The 21,085-nt window shown below is 39.2% G+C and overlaps 1 protein-coding gene across 3 annotated transcripts in view; it reads left to right on the forward strand.

The window, feature by feature from the left end:
* Nucleotides 1–20,146, forward strand: part of KAT6A (lysine acetyltransferase 6A) — a 112,357-nt gene extending 92,211 nt beyond the window's left edge. For 2 of the 3 annotated variants that reach the window (XM_044225310.1, XM_044225309.1), the window contains exons 10-17: nucleotides 1,448–1,589; nucleotides 3,493–3,654; nucleotides 4,726–4,819; nucleotides 6,529–6,760; nucleotides 7,477–7,684; nucleotides 8,874–9,473; nucleotides 12,060–12,372; nucleotides 14,694–20,146. In XM_044225310.1, coding sequence (XP_044081245.1) covers nucleotides 1,448–1,589; nucleotides 3,493–3,654; nucleotides 4,726–4,819; nucleotides 6,529–6,760; nucleotides 7,477–7,684; nucleotides 8,874–9,473; nucleotides 12,060–12,372; nucleotides 14,694–17,413 — 4,471 coding nt within the window. In that variant the 3' untranslated portion in view covers nucleotides 17,414–20,146. Of the gene's footprint in view, nucleotides 1–1,447; nucleotides 1,590–3,492; nucleotides 3,655–4,725; nucleotides 4,820–6,528; nucleotides 6,761–7,476; nucleotides 7,697–8,873; nucleotides 9,474–12,059; nucleotides 12,373–14,693 lie in introns of those variants that run through there. The other variant, XM_044225312.1, reaches the window with a different exon arrangement.
* Nucleotides 20,147–21,085: the final 939 nt, after the last annotated feature.

Consider the following 21,085-nt stretch of genomic DNA (forward strand, 5'->3'; position numbering starts at 1 on the left):
CAGTAATGTGTTTGGGTTATAGGTTTTGTCGTCATATCTAGTATTTTTATATCTGCAGTTTTTAATGATAGTATCAGTTCTTGGATTATCAAGGCATGACCAGTTCTGGACACAGTTCAGGATGCAGAGAATTCTCTGTGCTGAGGATAAGTGAGGTGTATGTTTGTAATAGAAGAGCCACATGGTCTTCTGGATTAGACTAAAATAGTTATAAAAGCCAGTAGCCTTCAATTTAGGTTACATTATTTCCATTACTTTATGAACTGATCCAATCACTTTATTGTCTTAGCTCCTCATAAAAGGGAGCTAAAGAAGTCCTGTTAAATAACTGCTAAAATAGCATGACTATTGCATAATATAAATTCATAACGAAAAATCTGAAAGAACAATTTTAACTTGTATTTCATTTGTTGAATGATAGACTTTTAAGTTGCAGGATTTAATGGGGTATTTAACCAGACGGAAAGCCAGAATTTCAGGGGTAGAAGGAAGGAGGTAGTATAGTATGTCCTAACTTGAAAAGATGTATTATTACAGTTTTATACTTAAAAAGATGTATAAAGTCTGCTTTTATAATACCTACTTTATATCCATTTTACTCAGCACTCTATATCTAGTGCACCTAGCACAAGGTCTGACACAGTAGTATAGTTGACCCTTGAACTGTGCTGTGGTTAGGGGCATCTCCTCCCCATGCGGTTAGAAATCCATGTATAGCTTTTGACTCCCCCAAAACTTAATAGTCTGCTATTAACCAGAAGCCTTACCAATAGCATAAACAGACAAGTGACACATAATTTTTGTGTTACATGTACTTAAACTATATTCTTTCAATAAAGTAAGCTTAGAGAGAAGAAAATGTTAAGAAACTCATAAAGAGGAGAAAATACAATTATACTTCTGTACTGTATTTACCAAGAAAAATCCATGTATGAGTGGATCACACAGTCCAGATCCATGTTGTTCCAAAAAAAAAAGGAGGAGGAATGATCAAATAAAGGAAGACAGAATATATACCTTGACAAAATCTTCTTCACTTATTGGGGTGTTCTGAAGGCAGGCTTTATTTTCTACTTAGTAGAGATTATCAAGGAGGGAGAAATATGAGATTTTTATTGTCTGCCAAGTGGGTAACTTAAAAAAGTATTAGTATTAGGGAAGTGTAAAGTATTAGGTAAAGTATTAGGGAAGTATTAGTCTAATAGGAAGATCTCCGAATTGGGTATCTTTACTTCTCACCCTTGCCTTCCTAACAATTAGTTGGGTGCCATTAACCAAATTAGTTTTATTTTTATAGTTTGTTTTCTCTCTTTCATTTGATTAATGGGGATAACAATACATTCTCCACCTTTTTACTTGAGTAGTAATGAGAGTCAAAAAGGATAGTTGTCAAAGTTTACAAACTTATAAAAAGCCCTGTCTTTTTTTGTTTAATTATTATTTACAGGCTGCCTAAATTGTATCTTTGTGAATTCTGTCTAAAATATATGAAAAGTAGAACTATTCTCCAGCAGCACATGAAGAAATGTGGTTGGTTCCATCCTCCTGCCAATGAGATTTACAGAAAAAATAATATTTCTGTCTTTGAGGTAAAGTAGATGTTTTATAGTTGTCTTCCTGTCATTTCAAATATAGTGCCACCTATTCTGTGTCTAATTGTACTTGGGGTTTTTTGAAATGTTATTTTACTGTTGTACTCATGATTGAGTCCAGTAATTCAGCTATTATGATGAGAAGCAGAATTGGGCCAATCCAGATGGTACCAAGGTCATACAAGCTTGATCTCAGAATAAATTATTCTGCATTTCAGGATTCCATTTGGTATAAAATGCCAACTGATTGTTTATGTTTGGATGTGATAAAATTGTGTCTTAGAATCTATGAAATAGTATTTAAATGAAAAAAATTTCTCTTCTACTTAAAGGAATATTTTGTAGAGGTATATTCAATAGCCATAATAAACCTTATTTTGTAAAGATACAAAAAAAAAAAAATTTTTTTTTTTCTTCGCTTCATCATGAGGATATGACTTGGGCTGTGTCTGTGATTCTGTGTTGTTAGTCATGGGTTTCTAGCTTCTTGATCCTCAGTTCTGTGGTGTCATTGCCAGGTGTTAATTCAGTACCTGCCATGTATTCAGTTCTGTTAATGACTGTGATGATAGGATTTCAGATTGTTGGGATCTGCTCAGTCTCTAACTTTCTTGATTTTCTCTACACCTTCGTTTTAGGTGAGCAATAGTGAAGCTCTTCACCTTGCGGGGAGAAGGGTGGGGGTGGTGTACAGTACTGTTTCAGAATACCCAAGAGCAAACTGCTTACCTTAAGCACATATTGGTGTGTATTTTAAAAGAAGTAATACTAAGTTACTGAAATTCTTGAGTAGGTTTCTGTCCTGAAATGTCAGTGTCTTAGGGTTTAATGTGGGCACTCATTAGCCTTCGCATAAAAGAACAAGCTCTGGCCATTCCCAGCAACATAGGTGTGTGTCAGGAGAAATAACACCGTAGTGCTCCTGATCTTGCCAACCCAGTTCCAAGAAATACCTCATTTGCCAGGCTCCTACCTAGGGAACCTGCTTGGCGCTTCTGGCAATAGTTAATATTCCTGAAACAGCTTTGTTTGGGGGTAAATCTGATCATGATGGTCAGACTGCAGTGCTTCTGGCTGCTGGCATAGATAGGACTATAGTTACACCTTGTTTTACTTAACAAATGTATTTTATTTTTTAAAAGATTTTATTTATTTATTTGACAGAGATCACAAGTAGGCAGAGAGGGAGGCAGAGAAAGAGGGGGAAGCAGGCTCCCTGCTGAGCAGAGAGCCCAATGCAGGGCTTGATCCCAGGCCTCGGGATCATGACCTGAGCCGAAGGCAGAGGCTTTAACCCACTGAGCCACCCAGGTGCCCCAACAAATGTATTTTAGAAAAGGTTGCTTTTAGATCTTTTGTTGAATTACTTTAAAAAATGAGTCAGATCAGCTTGCCATCTGAGGGATTACGGCAGCCAATCTTGTTATAAAAGCAAAAAGTGCTATTTTTAAAAAGATTTTATTTATTAATTTGACACAGAGAGAGATCACAAGTAGACAGAGAGGCAGGCGGAGGTGGGGCGGGAAGCAGGCTCCCTACTGAGCAGCGAGCCAGATGGCCGGGCTCAATCCCAGGACCCTGAGATAATGACCAAAGACAGAGGCTCAACCCACTGAGCCACCCAGCTGCCCCCCAAAAGTGCTATTTTTTTTTTAAAGTGTCATCATTTCCCTATCTAGCTAATCGTACTTTGTTCAAGTATAGTATTTTTATATGTTTAGTTGCCTTAAAACAGCAGGTACCCTAATTCTGCTGTTGAAAGGATAGTTTCCAGGTTCTGGGCACCGATTCTCTTAGACTGGACTATGGATACTCACAGATATTTGTAAGTGATGTGTATTATTATTCTAGAACTAAAGAGCCACTTTCCTGATGATTTTGTTCTATTATTTTCCTCTAGGTTGATGGGAATGTGAGTACCATTTATTGTCAGAACCTGTGTCTCTTGGCAAAGTTGTTTCTTGACCACAAAACACTCTATTATGACGTGGAGCCATTTCTTTTTTATGTACTAACACAGAATGATGTCAAGGGCTGCCACCTTGTTGGCTACTTTTCTAAAGTAAGTATATCAGCTTAAAATTTGTTTGAATTCACATGGAAATCTGAAACAATCTTTGTCAGTTCTCACTGGAGACACTACATAATGCAGCACCTTCTGGGTACCACCTAACTTTTTGGAAAGGAAAATAGAAGGAACATTCAGAAACTTATCAAGTGCTTGAAGGTGCTTAGTAACATTCAACATACTGTACTCTCCTAGGAACATGGGCTGCCATTTATACTCAAGAGAAAAAGTTTTTAAATGACTTCTATTCCCATGTTAATAACTTACCGTGAACTTGTGAAATAAACACAGTCATTACCTCTGTGAGCTCCTTCTCAGTTTAAATCTTCTCTTCCTAGTTTAAATTTGAAGAATAGAAATAAGAATAAGATGCCATTTTTATTCAAGGATATTTTCTCTCCTTCCTGTAATCTTCCATTCTCTTGGGGAGAACAAAAGGTGTTTTTTTGTAATCAAACAACATAAAGATGTACTTTTATTTAAGCTAGCCTATGAAAAAAATCTTATGTGTATGAAATAGTTACATGGAAATACCAGCTTTAAGTACACTAGTTAAGTATACTTTTATATATATTACCTGAGTTTTAAAAGTGTCTGCACCCGACATTTTGAGATTGTTTTTTGTGAAGTTAGGTACAAATGATGAGAAGATGGGACTACCCTATGTAGCACCAGAGCAGGGAGTAAGAGAATCTTTGAAGTGGTAGATGAATTTTCCCATTTTTAGAGTGCCACACTGACTCATCATTTTAGCTTTGCAGATTGATTGGGACTCAGATTCCTCTGCTCATTTTAGGCAATGGCATACTGTTTCTGAGTTACAGATGGTGTTAGTTGGCATAATTTTATTTTATTCTTACTCTCCTGGGAAGGTTGCTTTGTGGGTAATGGCAATGACTTAACATTGTCCTGTCTCCTCCCAGTGGGGTATTTTTTTTTTTCCTTGATGTGCATGCTATTCTCAAAGGACCAGGGCTTTGGTTTTGATTGTTAGTCTTTGTTTCTTAATAATTAACATTATTATTCAGTCTTACTCGCATGTTGTTCTAAAATCTTCTTTACCAGGAAAAGCACTGCCAACAGAAGTACAACGTTTCCTGTATAATGATTCTTCCCCAATACCAGCGTAAGGGCTATGGCAGGTTTCTCATCGATTTCAGTAAGGATTATAATAATATAATTTTTCATTATCTCTTCTTGTGGACCTTCTGTATATATATATTTTTAGAGATTTGTAGATGTTTATTGGTTCCTAGTATCTTTCATCATGCTGCAGTATGGGAATTTGGAAACCTAAAGTCATGAATTTTTTTCTTTTGATTGGACATGAAGTATTTTAAAATAGCTTACATCAAATACCGGCTTTGTGTGATCTATGCAAATACTTTGAATTTTCAACTCTTAATTTACAGGTGGAACTTACTTTTATGAATTCTAACTCACAGCAATACTCAATACATTGTATAACTACTTAAGCTAGTACAGTGAAGAAGTACAGCACTTGCCTTATTTTTGTTACCTAATAATCTGAGAAAATTTTTAGTAACTTTTTAGTTATGGGCTCTACCTAGTGGTTGAAACACGCAGTACACCTTAATAAATCTTAAAAATAAATGGCATAGGAAATAATTTAATCAGACGTGAAAGCTAAACAGCTCTAAAAAGTCATTGTAGAATTTGAATTTTGTTTTACGTGTTGATATTGTTGCTTAGAAAGTAAGTATATGTTTATAATAGATTTTATATTAATTATAGTGATTTTTGAGGGAATATTTTGATACAGGCAGTTCTTCTAAATACTAGATGATTATATCACTAGTGTTAAGAAGTTAATTCTCAGATGGACCAGTTCAGCTTATTCTAGTTGGCCTTAGACTTATACTCCTGACCATATTTTATTGGAAATATGTGCCATTGATTAATTTTGTATGTTCTTGGCCTTCTTAGGTTAGTAGTAGAGAGTGCAACTCAGATTCTTTCCTTTAATATCAATATATTGTTTTGAAAAAGGACTCATGTTTGGATGTGTTATGCCATTTTTGCCAGTAAGTAGCAAAGTTAGGGGAAAATATTTTATTATGCTAATTAGTTATACTTTTGTGATACACAACCAGCAATCTACGATTACAGTATTTGTTTTTATTTGCTTTTCCTAATGTAATCTTTATTTTCCCACAAAACTATTTAGTATTTAGTAGCTTTTAGTAGTTTTCTTTAATGACAAAAAACTGCATTTCTTCTGCCATCTCCATTGTTGCTGCTCTTAGAATTTATACCTTTCTCTTTCTGTCCTTGAGAGGCCTGCTCTAGACAAGAGGACAGCTACCACCATACACTCTCAGGGACACCCTCACGCTGACATCCTTGCTCACTAAGAGTTAGGGTGAAAGGTCAGTGTGAGGAGTGCTTTGTCTGAAGTGAGAAATTGCCATCTGATTCACTCACAGAAGAACCACAGTCTTAACAGATAGGATTACCTAAAAAACGAAGGCATTCTTTTGTATTGTTCAACAATTCAGGTATAGCTGTTGCCATCTGGTGGTCCTAATAAAACATGCAAGGGAGGTTTTCCCCACATAAAATAAAAAGCATTATTACCTTGATCGTAATGCATCATATTAATATGAAATTCTCTGATTTTTTTAACGATTTGAATATTTTAACAATGTGATTTATAGTGCATATGGACAAAGTAATACTAATGTTCAGTATATACAAATTACATAATCTTGTGCAAATGTGTATTGCAATGATTTTTCAGTTTTGTTCTATACTACTTAGATTGGTTGTGGAAGAGGGAACTGTTATTTTAGTGAATTAGCCTATTTTAGGCTCTCTGACATATTTGTGATTCGGGGGTTTCTTTAGGTTATTTGTTATCAAAGCGTGAAGGCCAAGCAGGGTCTCCAGAGAAACCATTATCCGATCTAGGTCGTCTTTCCTACATGGCTTATTGGAAAAGTGTAATATTGGAGTGCCTTTATCACCAAAATGACAAACAAATCAGCATTAAGAAGTTAAGCAAGTTGACTGGAATTTGTCCTCAAGACATTACTTCCACACTCCACCACCTACGAATGCTAGACTTTCGTAGTGACCAGTGAGTATCACATCCCTTTGTATATTTTCAAAAGATAATTAGGTGGAGATGTTTGGATTAGGCAGCCAGATTATCAGTGAAAGGGCATAAACAAATATGAGTGGTACATTTGGTGATCCTGAGACACCATTTTTGTTTCTATATTTGATACCATTGATCACATTTTTTAAAAAACTTTTTTCTCATCTTCCTTCTAACTTTTAGACCTAAGCTGTAGAGGCTTTTCTTTTCTAATGCTGGGAGCTCCTTCACAATATAAGAAATAATGGCTTTAGAAATAATGTCTAGTAAAATATACCCATGATTGATTTCTGTATAAAGTGGTACAAAATACAGGTTAAAGGAATGTCAGCTGACCCTTATCTAGAGGGGGTCAGAAAAAGATAACAGAGAAAGGAAGGAGGCACTGGGCTGGAAAGATGGAGGTTAGGAGACAGGATACAGGAGAGTAGCAGCAATTGCAGAGGTGGGAAGTGTGACAGTGAATGTTAACATCACTTAATACATTGTTTTCATTGAGCATGAAGTAGCTGGCCAACTTCATATTTCCTAGCCATCTCCTATGGTGGCATATTTCTATATTTCATGCTCCCAGGTGGGTTGTTTTTGAAGCATTTGTCATCATTTCCAAGGTTTTCTGGGGGTTATAGCTCCATATTCATGGTTAGATACTCCTTGTGTGTCGTTGATTGCTATAAACTTTGCTCTGGTTCCAGATTTGTGATAATTCGCCGGGAAAAACTTATCCAGGATCACATGGCAAAGCTTCAGCTGAATTTGCGACCTGTAGATGTAGATCCAGAATGTTTGCGCTGGACTCCTGTCATTGTCTCCAATTCTGTTGTCTCTGAGGAGGAAGAAGAGGAGGCTGAGGAAGGAGAAAACGAAGAGCCGCAGTGCCAGGAAAGAGAACTAGAGACGAGTGTAAGGGCATGAGTAGTCTCTATTTTTGATGACAGAAGGCTCTATTTTTGGCTTTCATGAGTATTTGTGATAATGTGTTATAATAACTTAGACCAACACAGTCCATCACATTAGAATTTCAGTTGATTTCAGTGATAAAGATTTCAGGAAGACCGGGTTTTGTTTACTTATTTGTATATTTTTAAGTCTTAGATCATTTGGAGACCTTCAAATTTGTTACAGTGTGTTATTTAGAACTAAGAATTCCATACCAGAGTGCTGATAAACGGCTAAATTTTAAGCTGTGTGGCAGTAATTGAGGAATCTGGATCTAATTTAATTCTGACCATTGTTAAAAATAAAATGAAGATCCCTTTTCCTTAAAATAAAACATTAAGGAAGTAATGTAAACGTGTATGTTTTCTAGTAGAGCACTAAATAATTCAGTGGGTACACAAATGTCTTTCAAACATTAAAGAGTTAATGAGGGACTGTAAAACATTGTATAGTGTTCAGTATTTTTCTTTATGTGATGCATATCTTTCTCTGTTCTTTTTTTAAGCTGTGCTTTCATCCTTTAAAAATCTATGTCCTCCTTTGATAAACACAGTTTCACGCCCGTTTAATGTAATTTAATTTTAAAAATGAAATTAAATATTCAGAATAAAAATAAATCTTTATAATAATTACAGACATTTTCTTTCATTGTTTTCAAACACTCCCTTTCTCTTGCCCATGCTCCAGAACCCATCTCCTCTCTGTTTAGAAATTTTATTGCTGAGAAATTTGATAAATTATATCACTTAGCCTTTGTAAGAACAATGCTGTTCACTTTGTCTTTTGAAGGTGGGTTGCATAGTGGCTAAGAGCACTAGCTCTTGGATCAGACTGCCTGGGTTTAGATCCCAGCTTCCACATTTGCCATTGCATGTCCTAGGGCAAGTTACTTGTATTTTGTGTGCCTCACTTACCTTATTTATAAAATGAGGATATAATAATAACACTTCATAGTATTGTTGTAAGGATTAAATGAATCTTATGAAGCATTTAAAACAGTGCCTAACACATGAGAAATATTCATGATAGCTATCAAATAATACTTTCTTTTTTAAAGTTCTGTTTCCTTTCTCTGTATTTAAGAGGTCAGATAGGAGGTATAATCAGATAAGACTGCAAAATTAATCAGCATGGTTTTATTTTCTGAAATCAGGTGGGAAAGTCTGCATCTCGGGAGAACAAAGAACAAGATTCTTATTCTTCAGTAGAAAGTGAAAAGAAACCAGAAGTCACAGCACCAGCCAGTTCCGCACGTCTGAACAAACAAGTCCTTCCCCGTGATAGTCTTCCTGCAAATAATCAGCCATCCCGGAGAGGCCGCTGGGGGAGGAAGAACAGAAAAACCCAGGAACGTTTTAGTGATAAAGATTCTAAACTGCTCTTGGAAGAGACAACTCCTCAGGAACAATATGGAGAATGTGAGGAAAAATCAGAAACCTCCCAAGAACAATATACTGAAAGTGAGGAGCAGTTGGCAGCCTCTCAGGAGCAGCCAAGCCAGGATGGGAAGCCAGACATTCCCAAACGAAGACTAAGTGAGGGGGTTGAGCTGTGGCGAGGACAGCTGAAGAAGAGCCCCGAGGCACTGAAGTGTAGATTACCAGAAGGCAATGATAGACTGCCCCGTCGCTATAGTGATGGTGACAGGGCTCTCCTCAGAGGCTTCAGTGAAAGTAGTGAGGAGGAAGAAGAGCCAGAAAGTCCTCGGTCCAGCTCTCCACCAATTCTTACAAAGCCCACATTGAAGAGAAAAGTAAGGCTTTTCTTTTGAATTGTTTCTTTTGACTCATTTCTTTTGACTCGTCTGTTCTTTCCCCAGTGGCAGCTTATTATGACATCTGTCTATAATGGAGTTCTGAAAAAGTGAATATAGAAATTGTTAGTGTGTTAATTTTTTAGACTTTATGTCTCGGTATATTGTAGCTTATGACCTTCTCAGTGAACATTTGAAACATGGATATGGCTCCTGTGGTTCATGGGAATGAACGTAGACGTCATAAACTTACTTAAGGGCTGACAAACTGTTTTTCAGCTTGCTGCTTTGGTGTGGTAATCATGACTTTCAGGGATTTGTCAAGTATTTTAAAAGTACGTATAAATTAGAAATGCCTATGTTAGAAAAGGAGAAAAGTATCTGACAGCGTGATGGACAGCGGTGCCCTAGGTCAGGGTACTCAGAGAGGCTGTTGTCTTAGGTGGGGTGGGACTTTTTCCCCCTGTGTTCTCTTGTCCCCTCTCCATCTCTCTCTTTTTTCTTTCAGTCGTTCAGCTTAACTTGGTTTAAAAAATATTTTCTCAACTTTATCTTGTCATCTTGTAAGACTTTGAATGATAGCCAGTTTATAAATGTGTTGTGGTGGTGATCATGAGTTCTGGCACGCTGTCTGCCGGAACTGTCCCAGGCTGTGGAGTGAACTTTAAGCATTGCCACAAGCCAGCCAGAGCCCAGCCCCCGGGATGAGCCACCTCAGAGTAGCAGGGTGACAGCTTCCATCCAAAGCAGTGAAACTGTTCCTTTCCTTAGCAGAACCTTATGGGGGAGGGGGGAAGCATGGCTATATATAAAAAAAATAAGTTTTTAATTTTAGAACAGTTAGATTTATGCAGTTATTGCAGAGAAAGTACAGAGAGTTCCTGTATTCCTTACAGGCAGTTTCCCCTGTTGTTAACCTCTTACGTTGGTTTAGTATTTTGCCACGAATAGTGAACTAGTATTTTTTTAACTTGAGTCCATACTTCATTTAGATCTACTCAGTTTTCCTGTATGTCCTTGGAACAGAATATTCTGTTCCAAGACCTCATCTAGCACACACATTACACATACTATTCATGCCTCTGGCCCCTCTTGGTCATGATAGTTTCTCAGACTCCTTGTTTTTGATGACCTTTACAGTTTGATGAGTACTGGCTAGGTATTTTAGAATGTCCCTCATAATACTAAAATAGCATAATGTGTTTTTGGAAGAAGACCACAGAGATACGGTGTCATTCTTACCACATCATATAAAGGATGTCTGAATGTATATATGTGTGTATACACCAAACATGATAGTATTATTGTCAGTATGGCTTTTCACTATTGATATCAGCCTTGATCAACAGGTTTGAGGTTGTGTTTGTCAGGTTTCTCCACTGTAAATCAGTCACTCCTTTTTTCCCCTTTCCTGTACTGTGCTCTTTGGAAGGTAGTTAGTCATTGCCATTCCCACCCATCCCTTTACTTATTCAAGCACTTATTTATACCAGCATAAACTCAGATATTTACTTTATACTTTGAGTTATACCCAGCAGTACCACTTGATTTAATTTGTTGCTCAGATTGTTCCAGCATTGGCCATTAGGGGTCTTTAAGTTTCACTCCCATGTCCCTTTAACTTAATGGCATATTATCATCATTATAAGGGTTTTTTGTTTTGTTTTGAGCATTTCCTTAACTTTCTAGTACTGCAGGATATTCTCCGTTCATCTTGTATATTTCACGTCCCAGTCCTAGAGTCAGCCATTTTTCCAAAAAGCATAGTCAGACATGCTTAACCTGGTTTGAAAATTGTACTCTCAACTAAAAGGACTAGTAAATTTAAATTTGAATTGGAGAAAAACTCAAAACAGGCTAACTCTGGCATTCATTACGTGATCAGGAAGAACGTACCTTTGCCGTTTCAGGCTTGTATTGCCTATTTATAAGATAAAAGTTACGCTATTTCCTTGTGTAAACATGAGAATATTGTAACAGGCAGAGAGATCATGCACAAAATAATTGAAGTTCTTAAAAAGATTCTCTTGACTGGGAGTCAGAGACTGTATTTTACAACCATTTCTATACTGACTGGATATGTGACCTTAAGCAAGCCCTGTAACCTTTCTCGCCTCTATAGAATGAGGGATCGGATTAGATAATTTCTGGTGCATCATCTTTATCATTTTATTGTATCTATTATGAGCTGTGAGACAAAGTGTGTGTTTTTTTTGTTTTGTTTTTGTTTTTGTTTTGTTTTTTGTCTTGAGGTAAAGAGATGTTAAAGGACTGGCTTCTGTGTTATTTCAGTATTGAAAAAGGCATTTAAATGTAACTGAACTATTAATATGGGAATGATAATATCTGCTCTTTGGGCATGACTTTTATAAAGTTGTATTCAATTATCCAGCATCTTTCTGTGATAACTGTGTAGGATCTTACTGTAGCATTTTGAAATAATACTCAAAATGTCTCTTGCAAACAGTATACCCATTTTATATATGCTTATTTTGTTAGATTAAAAAACTATTCATTATGTTAATAGATATGATAGCATTCTTTACTGTAAATAAAATACATTAATGTTCTTCCTCTTTTAAATAGAAACCAATTCTTCACCGAAGGAGGAGAGTCCGAAAGCGCAAACACCACAACAGCAGTGTGGTCACAGAAACTATTTCTGAGACCACGGAGGTGTTAGATGAGCCTTTTGAAGACTCTGACTCCGAGAGGCCAATGCCGAGATTAGAACCTACATTTGAGATTGATGAAGAGGAAGAGGAAGAGGATGAAAGTGAACTCTTCTCCAGGGGATACTTCCGTCATCTCTCCTCACAAGATGTGCTCAGGTGTCGGTCCTCTTCAAAGAGGAAATCTAAAGATGAAGATGATGATGAAGAGTCAGATGATGCTGATGGTATGTTTTACAGAACTGTTGCTTAGGGTAGTTTTATTGTTTTTAAAGAAACAGACTGTAAGTGATAGCTACACACCCTTCCACCAAAAGGCTGAAAAAACGACTCTCCCCACTAAGCAAGTAAAGGATGGCCGACTTGGTAACCTTTCAGAATTTGTGTCAAGTATATTTATCCCCATTTTTTCTTTGAGCCCTCTGTCCTTTTAAAGTTTTTTTCTAGTTTCCCCCTCAACATAGGACCAATTTTTGCCTCTGCAGAAAGTATCTTGCTCTTAGGAAATTATTCTTTTTGGCCTAATCCTTTCTCACCCATTATCTGAATCTTTAGTAGATGGATGTATTGGACTTAGCATCAGGAAAACATTGAAATAATAACTCTTTACTAGAAAGTATACTCCGTGTACTTAGATGTTTGTCTAATTGTTATATGCTGACTGCTTAAAATAGGCATTTAATAAATATTGCTAAGTGGATACATGCTAGGAAGATTTTTTTTTTTTTTAAGATTGTATTTATTTATTTGACAAACAGAGATCACAAATAGGCAGAGAGTCAGGCAGAGGTAGCGGGGAAGCAGGTTCTCTGCTGAGCAGAGAGGCCCGATGCGGGGCTCCATCCCAGGACCCTGGGATCATGACCTGAGCCGAAGGCAGAGGCTTTAACTCAGTGAGCCACCCAGGTGCCCCTAGGAAGATGGTTCTTAAATAAGATCAGTTTCGTATAAACTGGACTTGATTCACATCTGATCAGGAATCCTTCTGAATCATACCTCTAATGTGCCTTTCTCTGCAAGTAGTAAATTTCTGATAAAAATGGTAACGGTGCCTCAGCATAGGTTAAATTTTGTGGCATAGTGTAGAATCTGGTGATTTACTTTTAAATAACCTTGTCATATAGAAATAAAGAAACTGGTGACCGGTATATGTGCTGGGTCACAGACTAGTCATTTAGATCCTACCCTAAAGTTTCTGCCAGTGCCTCATGTGGCCTGCATCTGTGGTGTTTGCCTTAACTGGGGTGGGGGTAAGGGGGGTCAGACAGTGCTTTTTTTTACTTTGCTGGGTGAATTTTAAGTAATCTGGTCGTCCACTCTTGGTGGAATTATAGTGTTTATTTGTTAATTAATTGAGCTTTTTATTCTTTAAATTTGCTCAATTTCATATCCAGTTGAAAATTGCATTTCCTCCACTCTCACATTTTTATTTAAGAAATACTTGTAATATAGTGATAAGATGACTGAGTGCTTTGCTCTGAGTGATTTTCTGCAGTTTTATTGCGTTACACCTTGAGGTATATAATGGGAAACCAAAGATTTATGGTGTAAATTTGGCCCTTCAGTAAAATTCTCTCTTGGATCATTGTAGACTGAAATAATATCCCCTGTTTAAATTCTTGTTGACTTGGTACACACCCTTCCACCAAAAGGCTGTTGGGGCCGTTTCCTTTCTTTATTTTCACGTTATTGCCAACCGTGCCTTTTTAGCTTGCTCCTCGAAATCCTGTTTCTTGCCTTGGTGTTCTTCCCTTTAAAAATTAATGGGAAATGTGAATGTACTTAATGCCATACCACACCGGACACCTAAACTTGGTTGAAGTGGCACATTTTCTGCTATGCGTAGTTTACTACAATCTTTAAAAATAGAAGAAAGTAATGGGGAGAAAATAATGCTAATGTCAAATTTACCTCTAATAAATCATTGTCATTGGTGCTTTCACTCTTTCTTCAGGTCAGTATTTGTCTAGTACTAAATGCCTTGCGGCTGTTCCCGTACCAACACAATATCGACTGAGCAGTTATTCATGTAGAATTGTTCAGTCATGGTCTGGGGTAATTAACTCGTGATATTACCTGAAGTAATAAGGAAACCAGAGAGAGAATATAAATTGCAAACAGGAAAAAATAAAAAAGAAAGGAGCTGATTTTTGACTTACACTGTAGTTGTAATCACTGCCAAGCATTTGCCTCTTTACACAGCTTGTCTCCGTTTTCTAGAGGAGAACACTGACATGTAGACTAACTTCCTAAAGCTGTGCAGTTGGGGATGATGAACCTGAACTGGTTTTAAGTAGTGGGAGGCAAAGAGTGTTGACTTGGGTTCTCTCCTTGTTCTGCCAGCTCACTGCTTGACTTCAGTAGAGGTCATTATTAGGTTTCCCCTTTAGATTCTTAACTTGAAAGTGAAGGTAATCAAGTTTGTGATGATTAATAAAACAGTTTCTGTTGCTCATGTGGTCTCAGAAAAAGGCAGTGGTACAAATACAAAATCTTGTAACTTTTTTTAATGTGACATTTTGTTTTATTTTTAATCCCTCCTGTATAGATACTCCTATCCTAAAGCCAGTATCACTCTTGAGAAAACGTGATGTGAAAGATTCTCAACTTGAGCCAGATACATCCACACCTATGAAAAAGAAAAAGGGATGGCCCAAAGGCAAAAGCCGCAAACCAATCCACTGGAAGAAGAGACCTGGTCGCAAACCAGGATTTAAGTTGAATCGGGAAATCATACCCGTTTCTACTCAAGAATGCATTGTTGAGCCCATTGTTCCCATTCCTAAACCGGGACGTAAACCCAAACTTCAAGAGAATGAAGAAACTGTCAAACCAAAAGAAGACTTGCCTTTAACTGAAGAAAGGAAGGAAGAGGAGGAGATGCACGTGGAAGCAGAAGAGGTTGAAGAGGGAGAAGAAGAAGATACAACCAGCAGTGAAGTTAGAGCAGCTTCTCCAGTGGATAGCAACAGTCCTGAGACTGAAACGAAAGAACCCGAGATTGAAGAGGAGGAAGAGAAGCCCCGTGTTTTAGAAGAGCAGAGGCAATCCGAAGAGGAGCAGCAAGAACTGGAAGAACAGGAGCAAGAGGAAGAGGACGAAGTGGCTGTAGAGACAAACCAGAATGAAGACCATGATGCGGACGATGAAGATGATGGCCATCTGGAAGCTACCAAGAAAAAAGAGCTAGAGGAGCAGCCCGCTAGAGAAGATGTCAAGGAGGAGCCTGGTGGTCAGGAGTCTTTTTTAGATACTAATATGCAGAGAAGTAGGGAGAATATAAAGGATAAAGATGAAGCAGACCCAGATTCGGAAGAGGAACAGACTTCCCATGAAACATCCATGGTATCAGAGCATATGCCAGGGTCTGAGGATGATCATGAAGAAGATTCAAACTCTAAGGAAGAATTAATTGAGCTGAAAGAGGAAGAAGAGATTCCTCATAGTGAACTGGACCTGGAAACCGTGCAAGCAGTGCAGTCTTTGACTCAAGAGGAGAGTAACGAGCACGAGGGAGCCTACCAGGACTGTGAAGAAACTCTGGCAGCCTGTCAGACCCTGCAGAGTTACACTCAGGCTGACGAAGACCCTCAGATGTCCATGGTTGAAGACTGCCATGCTTCGGAACATAATAGTCCAATCTCTTCTGTTCAGTCCCATCCCAGCCAGTCAGTCCGCTCGGTCAGTAGTCCCAACGTGCCTGCGCTCGAAAGTGGTTACACCCAGATCAGCCCAGAACAAGGATCCCTGTCCGCACCCTCTATGCAGAACATGGAGACCAGCCCCATGATGGATGTGCCTTCCGTATCAGACCACTCTCAGCAGGTGGTGGACAGTGGCTTCAGTGACCTGGGCAGCATCGAGAGCACCACGGAAAACTATGAGAACCCTAGCAGTTACGATTCGACCATGGGTGGCAGCATCTGTGGGAATAACTCTTCGCAGAGCAGCTGCTCCTACGGCGGCTTGGCATCCTCCGGCAGCCTCACCCAGAACAGCTGTGTTGTCACTCAGCAAATGGCCAGCATGGGCAACAGCTGCAGCATGATGCAGCAGAACAGCGTGCAGCCCGCCGCGGCCAACTGCAACATCAAGTCACCTCAGAGCTGTGTGGTGGAGAGGCCTCCCAGCAACCAGCAGCAGCCGCCGCCCCCGCCGCCCCAGCAGCAGCAGCAGCAACAGCCGCCGCCCCCGCCACCGCAGCAGCCGCCGCAGCCGCCACAGCCCGCACCCCCGCCGCAGCCGGCCCCGCAGCCGCCGCCGCCCCAGCAGCCCCAGCAGCCGCCACCGCCCGCCCCGCCGCCGCCGCAGCCCCCGCAGCCACAGCCCCCGCCACCGCCGCAGCAGCAGCCCCCCCTGTCCCAGTGCAGCATGAACAACAGCTTCACTCCCGCGCCCATGATCATGGAGATTCCGGAATCAGGAAGCACGGGGAACATAAGCATTTATGAGCGGATTCCGGGGGACTTCGGGGCTGGCAGCTACTCTCAACCGTCAGCCACCTTCAGTTTAGCCAAGTTGCAGCAGCTGACTAACACCATTATGGACCCTCATGCCATGCCTTATAGCCATTCTCCTGCTGTGACTTCCTATGCAACCAGTGTTTCCTTGTCTAACACAGGGCTGGCGCAGCTGGCTCCGTCTCATCCATTAGCTGGGACCCCTCAAGCACAAGCCACCATGACGCCGCCCCCGAACTTGGCCTCCACCACCATGAACCTCACATCACCTCTGCTACAGTGCAACATGTCGGCCACCAACATTGGCATTCCTCACACACAGAGGTTGCAAGGGCAAATGCCGGTTAAGGGGCACATTTCCATCCGCTCCAAATCGGCGCCGCTGCCCTCTGCGGCTGCGCATCAGCAGCAGCTGTACGGCCGCAGCCCACCTGCGGTTGCCATGCAGGCCGGCCCGCGTGCGTTGGCTGTTCAGCGTGGCATGAACATGGGGGTTAATTTGATGCCAACCCCCACCTATAATGTCAATTCCATGAATATGAACACCTTGAATGCCATGAACAGCTATCGAATGACACAGCCCATGATGAACAGCAGTTACCATAGTAACCCTGCCTACATGAACCAGACAGCACAGTATCCTATGCAGATGCAGATGGGGATGATGGGGAGCCAGGCCTATACCCAGCAGCCTATGCAGCCAAACCCTCATGGAAACATGATGTACACTGGCCCCTCCCATCACAGCTACATGAATGCTGCTGGTGTGCCCAAGCAGTCACTCAATGGACCTTACATGAGAAGATGAGCAAGATGAACTTGCAATTAAAAACTTAAATATATATAAATAAAGGAACCTTTTATACTGACAAACCAGAGAAAAATGGACCTTTTTCCAGTTAAAATATTGCTGTAGATTTAGAGGAATTTTTCTTTGGTTTATTTTATTTTTTAGAAAACCTGGTCTTCTCTTTTTTTGGGTTCATTTTGTTCTGGGTTTTGGTTTTCTTCACAATCTTGAACATTTTACAATAGAACTCATCTAAAAATGGATTTGGGGATAGGGGAAACATGCACAAAAATCTTTTCATAATTAAAAAGAGCCTTACTTTCTTTACACACCACATGGACAGAATTTGTGTAAAAGTGAATTATCTTTATTTTATTTTAAGATGTATGTTTCCCCTCACTGTTTGCAGCTCCCAATGTTGTCACTTTTAAATGTTATATATACATCTCGGGGGGTTAACCAGACCCTTTCCTCCTAACCCAACCTTTCATTTCCTACTTCATTCCAGCAGGAGGCACTTAATGGGAGACTCGGACGGGGACATGGAGAACAACCCAAGCTCCTTAAACTTATTATTATTGTTAATATTATTATTATTATTATTATTAATAAAGCGAGGCAGGAAAGTGCTTCTCCTTTTAAAATCCCCTCCACTCCCTACACACACACACACACACACACACACACACCTCTTAAAACCTTTCCCCAAGAATGTTTCTTTATAGATGGACTTCATTGAAATGTTTGTTTTTCATAAATCAAGTGTAATATAATTTTTTCTTTTTTTCTGTTGTTTTTGTTTGTTTGGGTTTTTTGTTTGTTTGTTTGTTTACTATTCCCACTCAGCACTCAGAGACACAAAAATACTGTAAGTCTCAATTAACAGCAGAATCTCAGAGGAAAGCTGTTTGCAATCCTAATCCAGCTTTGGAGGAATAGAGATGGTCAATTAACAATCAAAAAGAGGAATTTTGCCTCTTGTTTTTTACCACCTGGTGAATCAGCCATAATGCACGTACTCCGCGCAGCCTCTTGTTTTCAGTATGTACTTTGAGATGCTAAGGGTCTTGATTCTTGAGCCTTCTACTCGGACTAAACTCAAACAGCAGTCCCCAGTGATTAGCCTCTTACATTCTTACATAAAGTGTTGATGGATGACTGTACATTTCAGTGATTTGAAAAATACCTGACAAACATTTGACACTGTTTATTTTATGTTGGAAGAGATGACATAAGGGAGATCATGGTGTGAGTTTTATAGCTACTTTAATGATACATACCTCCAGTTTTCATTTGTCTTGAGATCCTGAGTTCATTCCCTGTGAATCAGAGTGCACCAGCCCCTCTCCTGTGAGTGGTTAAAAGAGAAGAGGGATAAACCAACCACCAGCATACTAGGGCAAATCTGGACAGCAGGGTTTAGCAGGTTCCTATGTTGCTCCCAACTCCCATTATCTTTTCTCTCGTGCAGCCAGTTCGCCCATTCTCTTCCTGTTACTTGCTCCAGGGATAGGTAAAAAATATATATATATCTATATATATGTTCCATCATTAGAAGATGGAAACTATTATACCACTTGGTATGTGCAGTCAAATATCCAAAAGGGGGAAGTACTGCTTAAAGAAATACCTGTAAGCATTAAATTCTCTCCTTTATTTGTACATTTTATATAGATAAATTTTTGAAGTACTAATTAGGCATTAAATTTTTTCAAATGCACAGGTTTGTTGTTTTTTTTAATACACTTTAATTGACTTTCTCAATTAAATGTGTTAGGTAGAAAACGGCAGAATTCCACATCTTACCGCTATCAATTCTGAGCATGTGCAAGGCTGTGTAGGACCCAGTTTCTCTGTATATACTATTCCAGTTCCCAATCATCTATGTAGAAAGTGCACTGTGCTGCCCTCTCCCTACATCTTCAGCTGTGTCATTGCTTCCTGGTTGGGGTGGGGATGGGGGGGTCGGGAGGGAGGTATCTTGGGTGGAGGGTGGGCCAAGGCAGAAGGAGAAGCTGTTGAAATGAGGGCCGTGAATTCAGTTTCTGTTGGTTTGCGGTTGTGTTTGGTTTCATTTGTTTCTTTTAAAAAAAAAAAAAAAATTCAATCGGGCAGCTCCCTTTTCCACAAGCCTTTTTGTGACTGTAGAACTATTGTAGAGAAAATGTTCTTTTCTATATTATAAAAGAAATTATCCAACACAATAATATTGGTACCTGTCATTTTTTCACTTCTGTTTAAAAAAAATGTATTTTTAGCAAGATAACTTGGGTAATCTTCTAAAAAAGAAATTTAAAAACTCACTGTTAGTGACTTTGATGCCTTTTAAAATAAGAGCTTTTTCATTTCATTCCATCTTTAAAATTTTTTATCTTTGTTGTAGAATATTAAAAACTATTTTAAGAAAGATAAAAATTCTCTTTAAAGAGATCTCTAGAGTGTGTGAATAGAGCTCCAGATGCCTCTAAAAGCCGCATGTACAAATGAAGCTAAGTCTATTCCTGTCTGTTTATATTTGCTTTTCCTGTTTTGTAACCTCTTTGTACTTTGTTCATGGTGACTTGTAAGCTACGGGGAAGGGGTGCCTAGATGCCTTTGTATTTCTCCATGTCATGCGCTCCTGGGCCAGTTGGTCTCCCTTCCTCTCCTTGTATGTAATATCACTTTTTTTTCCCCTTTCTAGCAAGTACTTTCAAAAGAACTCTGTACATTTTAACATAAAAAAAATAAATTATGTTGAGCCATTTTGGATGTCTGTCTTGCATGTGGAATTCTTCTCCCAAATATCTCGCCGGTTCTTTATAAATATTAGCCTTTTTCACATTTCTCATTATACAGCAAGTGTCAGTTCATGGCCTTTACTTTGAAATGCCAGTTTTCACTCATATGTGTGTTTAAATGCTGACAATGTAGATAGTTTTTCCTCTTCCAGTGCAAATGGTATCATGACCTCACTTTGGATTTTTGAGGGAAATCCATTTGAAAGCCTAAAGGGACTGTAATTCACTCAACCAAAGAACGGAAATGCAGTTGCACTAAAAAAGTAGCTCCTAGGATTGGAACAAAGCTGTTTTCTCCTCTCAGCTTACCTGATCATGTCATCGAGGGAGGTTTGTGCCAGAAATCGAGGTCCTGAACGTTAATGATCTTTTTCGATGTTTTCCGAGTTGTGGTACTTGGCCTCTCTTCATTTAGAAATTTGGATACAAGGTAGACTCCAGAAAATTAGATTTTCTAATCTAATTTAGAACTGACAGCTGGGGGTGGGGAGGTAAGGCAGGTACAAGGTTTAGCGGCCACACTTTCTTGATTTAGGATTTTACCAAGTGTCTGTGAATAGTACCGATAGCAGACATTTGTTCGCCTTCTCACGCCATTCAGGTTTTAGGCCATGTAGTCAGGTCGTCTCCAGAAAAAAAATGACTCGTTTCCCTTGATGTCCTCTGCTTACTTAAGTAACCATGATTTGGACCCAACAGCTGTCACTTGTACTATTGCAGTCATTAATGGACTGTCCCCAAAACAAGCTTCTTGTCTTTGCTACTACTGCACACTACGTGCTTTAAGTGAATTCAACATAAAGCAATTCTGATTTTTCTTTTTTTTTTTTTAAGATTTTATTTATATCAGAGAGAGAGGGCATAAGCCAGGGGAGAGGCAGAGGCAGGGGGAGAGGCAGAGGCAGAGGGG

This window comes from Neovison vison, chromosome 11 (assembly GCF_020171115.1).
Source record: "Neovison vison isolate M4711 chromosome 11, ASM_NN_V1, whole genome shotgun sequence".
In the NCBI taxonomy this organism is placed as follows: Eukaryota; Metazoa; Chordata; class Mammalia; order Carnivora; family Mustelidae; genus Neogale; species Neogale vison.